General features: G+C 49.9%; 1 protein-coding gene across 1 annotated transcript in view; it reads left to right on the top strand.

Moving 5' to 3' along the window:
• The window catches only part of LOC131346733 (general transcription factor 3C polypeptide 1-like), a 39,793-nt gene that overhangs the window by 25,077 nt on the left and 9,716 nt on the right, over positions 1-5,000 (top strand). Inside the window, exons 18-29 of the mRNA XM_058380324.1 lie at positions 1,761-1,857; positions 2,027-2,204; positions 2,291-2,402; positions 2,493-2,628; positions 2,780-2,852; positions 3,033-3,197; positions 3,296-3,435; positions 3,915-4,057; positions 4,313-4,394; positions 4,491-4,603; positions 4,692-4,748; positions 4,851-4,944. Coding sequence (XP_058236307.1) covers positions 1,761-1,857; positions 2,027-2,204; positions 2,291-2,402; positions 2,493-2,628; positions 2,780-2,852; positions 3,033-3,197; positions 3,296-3,435; positions 3,915-4,057; positions 4,313-4,394; positions 4,491-4,603; positions 4,692-4,748; positions 4,851-4,944 — 1,390 coding nt within the window. The remainder of the gene's footprint in view (positions 1-1,760; positions 1,858-2,026; positions 2,205-2,290; positions 2,403-2,492; positions 2,629-2,779; positions 2,853-3,032; positions 3,198-3,295; positions 3,436-3,914; positions 4,058-4,312; positions 4,395-4,490; positions 4,604-4,691; positions 4,749-4,850; positions 4,945-5,000) is intronic.

Here is a 5,000-nt window from a genome sequence, read left to right as displayed (position 1 = left end):
TGTCCCAACTCTTTTCCTGCCCCTGTCTCGGCTCTTTTGTTGCCCCTCTGTTCCAGCTCTTTTGTTGCCCCCCTGTCCCAACTCTTTTCCTGCCCCTGTCCCAACTCTTTTCCTGCCCCTGTCTCGGCTCTTTTGTTGCCCCTCTGTTCCAGCTCTTTTGTTGCCCCTGTCCCAACTCTTTTGTTGCCCCCCTGTCCCAACTCTTTTCCTGCCCCTGTCCCAACTCTTTTCCTGCCCCTGTCCCGGCTCTTTTGTTGTCCCTGTCCCAGCTCTTTTGTTGCCTCCCTGTCCCAGCTCTTTTGTTGCCTCCCTGTCCCAGCTCTTTTGTTGCCTCCCTGTCCCAGCTCTTTTGTTGCCTCCCTGTCCCGGCTCTTTTCCTGCCCCTGTCCCGGCTCTTTTGTTGCCCCCCTGTCCCAACTCTTTTCCTGCCCCTGTCCCAACTCTTTTCCTGCCCCTGTCCCAGCTCTTTTGTTGCCCCCCTGTCCCAGCGCTTTTGTTGCCCCCCTGTCCCAGCTCTTTTGTTGCCCCCCTGTCCCAGCTCTTTTGTTGCCCCCCTGTCCCAGCTCTTTTGTTGCCCCCCTCTCCCCGCTCTTCTCTTGCCCCCCTGTCCCAGCTCTTTTGTTGCCCCCCTGTCCCAGCTCTTTTGTTGCCCCCCCTGTCCCAGCTCTTTTGTTGCCCCCCTGTCCCAGCTCTTTTGTTACCCGCCTGTCCCAGCTCTTGTGTTGCCCCCCTGTCCCAGCTCTTTTGTTGCCCCCCTGTCCCAGCTCTTTTGTTGCCCCTGTCCCAGCTCTTTTGTTGTCCCTGTCCCAGCTCTTTTGTTGCCCCTTTCCCCTGTCCCAGCTCTTTTGTTGCCTCCCTGTCTCGGCTCTTTTGTTGCCCCCCTGTCCCAACTCTTTTCCTGCCACTGTCCCGGCTCTTTTGTTGCCCCCCTGTCCCGGCTCTTTTGTTGCCCCCCTGTCCCGGCTCTTTTGTTGCCCCTGTCCCAGCTCTTTTGTTGCCCCCCTGTCCCAACACTTTTGTTGCCCCCCTGTCCCAGCTCTTTTGTTGCCCCTGTCCCAGCTCTTTTGTTGCCCCCCTGTCCCAGCTCTTTTGTTGCCTCCCTGTCCCAGCTCTTTTGTTGCCCCTGTCCCAGCTCTTTTGTTGCCCCCCTGTCCCAACTCTTTTTTTGCCTCACTCTCCCCACACTTTTGATGCCTCCCTGTCCCTGCTCTTTTGTTGCCCCGCTGTCCCAGCTCTTTGGTTGCCTCCCTGTCCCAGCTCTTTTGTTGCCCCCCTGTCCCAGCTCTTTTGTTGCCCCCCTGTCCCAGCTCTTTTGTTGCCCCCCTGTCCCAGCTCTTTTGTTGCCTCCCTGTCCCAGCTCTTTTGTTGCCCCCCTGTCCCAGCTCTTTTGTTGCCCCTGTCCCAGCTCTTTTGTTGCCCCCCTGTCCCAACACTTTTGTTGCCCCTGTCCCAGCTCTTTTGGAAGGTTTTGCAGGCATCAAATTCATAAGGAGTGAATATTTACATGAGACAGTGAAGGTGGTCAGTGTGAACATTACAGATCTGGTCATTCTGCTGTTTTCAGGTGAATACGGTCAATAACCATCGGCAGGTCAGTATATTCTCTTTTTATTTACATTGTACACAATCTCCTAACTTCACTGGAACTGGGGTTTGTACACACACACACACACTTCCTCTGGTGAACCTTCTCAATTGTATAATGATAATTATTGTATTATTAATGTTAATTGTCCTGATGTCATTTCCTGTCCAAACAGGAAGTACTTCTTCAGTTTCTATGAGAGCTTACAGAGGTTGTGCTACATTGGTCTTCTACAGTTCGGGCCTACTGAGAAGTTCATGGACAAGGATCAGGTAACACACACTGCCTGTGTCTCTCTCTCTCTCTCTCTCTCTCTCTCTCTCTCTCTCTCTCACACACACACACACACACACACTGTGCTAACTTTACTACTGCTAAACTGTACAGAATAGCTCTATCACAGTGTGTGTGTGTGTGTGTGTGTGTGTGTGTGTATCACAGGGCTTTTTTTACCTGAAGAAACACGCCACCATTGTGGACACAACAGTGTGTGAGCCTCACTATAACCGAGCTATCGAGACTCGGCCGTTTGAGAGACGACGCTACACCTTTCACACGCAGCAGGATGTTGAGAACTACTGGTTCGACCTGCTGTGTGTGTGTCTCAACACTCCGCTAGGTGACACACACACACACACACACACACACACAGTAGTAGTAGTAAAATGTCCAGGTGCAAACTAAGGCAGTATATTAAACTCACAGGTGTGATTCGTCCTCGTAATCGTCACGGCGACAGCGATGCTGAGAGAGAGGAGGCGGAGCATGACTCCGCTCCAGGAAGAATTACTTACGAGAGTCTGCAGTATACACTGAAGTGAGAACGTTAGCGTTTAGCTGTTAGCAGGTATCTTCTCTGTCTGTATGTGTGTGTTATGAATGTGTGTGTTTTTAAACACTCGGTCAGAGGGAGCTGTGAGGTCATTGATGACGGCGTAACCCCAGGCGACGGGCAGGGAGCGGGAGGACTGGACTCCTCCTTCTACAGCCATCTGAAACGTAACTGGCTCTGGACCACTCACCTGCTCCACAAACCCAGGAAGGTGAGAGCACAAACACACTGACCTGTTCATGATTTAACATAAAGGGCAGTAAATGTCCAGGGGAATTTAAAACAGGGAGCAGAAACAACACAATGACCGCAACACTCTAATGAACCGTTGTTGTAATGTTTGTGGATGTTTGTTCTCTCAGCCTGAAGACAGTCACACTGTGCGTCTGAGGAACGTGCTGTCCAAACACCCCTTCCCCAAATCTGTGTGTGCAGGTCAGTACACGTCTGTGTGTGTCTGTGTGTGTCTGTGTACATCTGTGTCTGTGTGTGCCTGTGTGTGTGTGTGTGTTTGTCTGTGTGTGTGTGTCTGTGTACATCCGTGTCTGTGTGTGCCTGTCTGTGTGTCAGGGCTCTGATGACTCCAGGGATGTAATGTGTGTGTGTACCTGTCAGTGTTCAGGGACGGTGGTTCTCTAGCTCCTCCCACTGTTGTGGAGGAGGAGGTGCAGGTGGGAGTGGAGCCGAGCTGGAGGAAGCAGCAGGTGCGTGGAGGAAGGAGACAGAAACGGAGGAGGCAGAAAAAGGAAGTCATCAAGCCTGCTAAAAAGAAGAGGAAGTGTGAGAGTCACACCATGATTTATATCTGTTTGAGATTTTTACACACACTGTGAGTACTGAGTGGAGTCAGTGAGACGTGTGTGTGTGTGTCTGTTTAGTGAAAAACAAGAGCTTGTGTCATGATGAGACGGATCGTAAAGCTCTGATGAGGATGACGAGACAGAGGGTGATGTGGACGCACCTCGAGGACAGCATCCTGATGTTATGTCGAGTGGCCAGTCATTTCCTCAACCGGAAGGTACACACACACACACACAAACTTCTACACACACACACGCACACACCTACATACACTTATCTACAAACAACTATACACACACACATTTCTACATACACACACACACACCTACATACACACACACACTTATCTACAAACAACCACACACACAGACATACACACACACACAGACATACACACACACACACACACACTTCTACATACACACACACACACCTACATACACTTATCTACAAACAACTACACACAAAGACATACACACACACACACAGACATACACACACACACCTACATACACACACACACACACACTTCTACATACACACACACACACACACACACTTCTACATACACACACCTACATACACTTATCTACAAACATCTACACACACAGTACAAATATGCATCTGCACACACACACACATTTAAGTCTTTTATAATTTGAACTGCGTGTGTGTGTGTGTGTGTGTGTGTGTTAGATTAAGAAGCCGTTTGTGGGCTGGAACGTGGTGCGCGATATCCTGCACAGAGACCTGGAGCTGTCTCAGGATAAGACGTCTCTGGCGGTCGGCCGACGTTCACGCTACATCATGAAGAACCCACAGACCCACCTGAACTACAGGTACAGACCACATCTACCACAGTACCGGTCATGTCTGTGGATCAGGTGCAGAGTCCAGCAGAACCCAGTTCACCAGCACTCCAGTAAAGTGTAGAACCATCTAGAACCTGAAATCCATCACTGACTGAAACATCACAGATCCCTCAATACCTGACTGAACAAACTACAGAACCCTCACCTCCAAATCTTACAAACCAATTCCTCTAGAACCCTGAGCAGAACCCTGTGTGTGTGTGTGTGTGTGTGTGTGTGTAGGATCTGCCTGGCTGAAGTCTATCAGGATAAAGCTTTGGTTGATAAGTTCATGAACAGAACCAACAACTACACAGAATCATTGGTGAGTCTGCCAAGTGTGTGTGTGAGATTTTCAGGAATGTTCAGTTCTGTTTTGCTAACTCTGTGTGTGGTGTGTGTGTGTGTGTGTGTGTTGAAGGTGTGTGCTGAGGAGTTTAATGAGTTTGTGAGCGCACTCAGGACAAAGTTTAGCTCCAGCTGTGGTTCTAGTGAGGTTCTCCTTCCAGACACCAAAGAGGAACTTTTCAATAAGTATGACACACAGACACGCACACACACACACACACACACACACACACACACGTATCACATTTCACTGTCTACCTGTTTGTGCCTCCAGGTTTAAAGTTTACACCATTGGGGAAGAAGCTTCACAGACCAAGGATTTACTGAACAGGTGTGTGCGCGCGTGTGTGTGTGTGTGTGCGCACGCGTGTGTGTGTGTGTGTGTGTGTCAGTGATGTGTTTATACAGTAAGTTGTGTATGGATGTGTTGTAGTGTGGAGGATATTCACGCTCTGGTGCTGAATAACCTGATCCAGAGTACACTCGTCCTCTCCAACACACAGGTGAAGACCTGCCGGGCATTTCAGGTGAGCGTACACACACACCCACACGTACACACATATATACACACACGTGTATACAC

This window comes from Hemibagrus wyckioides, linkage group LG26 (assembly GCF_019097595.1).
Source record: "Hemibagrus wyckioides isolate EC202008001 linkage group LG26, SWU_Hwy_1.0, whole genome shotgun sequence".
Lineage (NCBI taxonomy): Eukaryota > Metazoa > Chordata > Actinopteri > Siluriformes > Bagridae > Hemibagrus > Hemibagrus wyckioides.
This window is presented reverse-complemented; position numbering and strand designations above follow the sequence as displayed.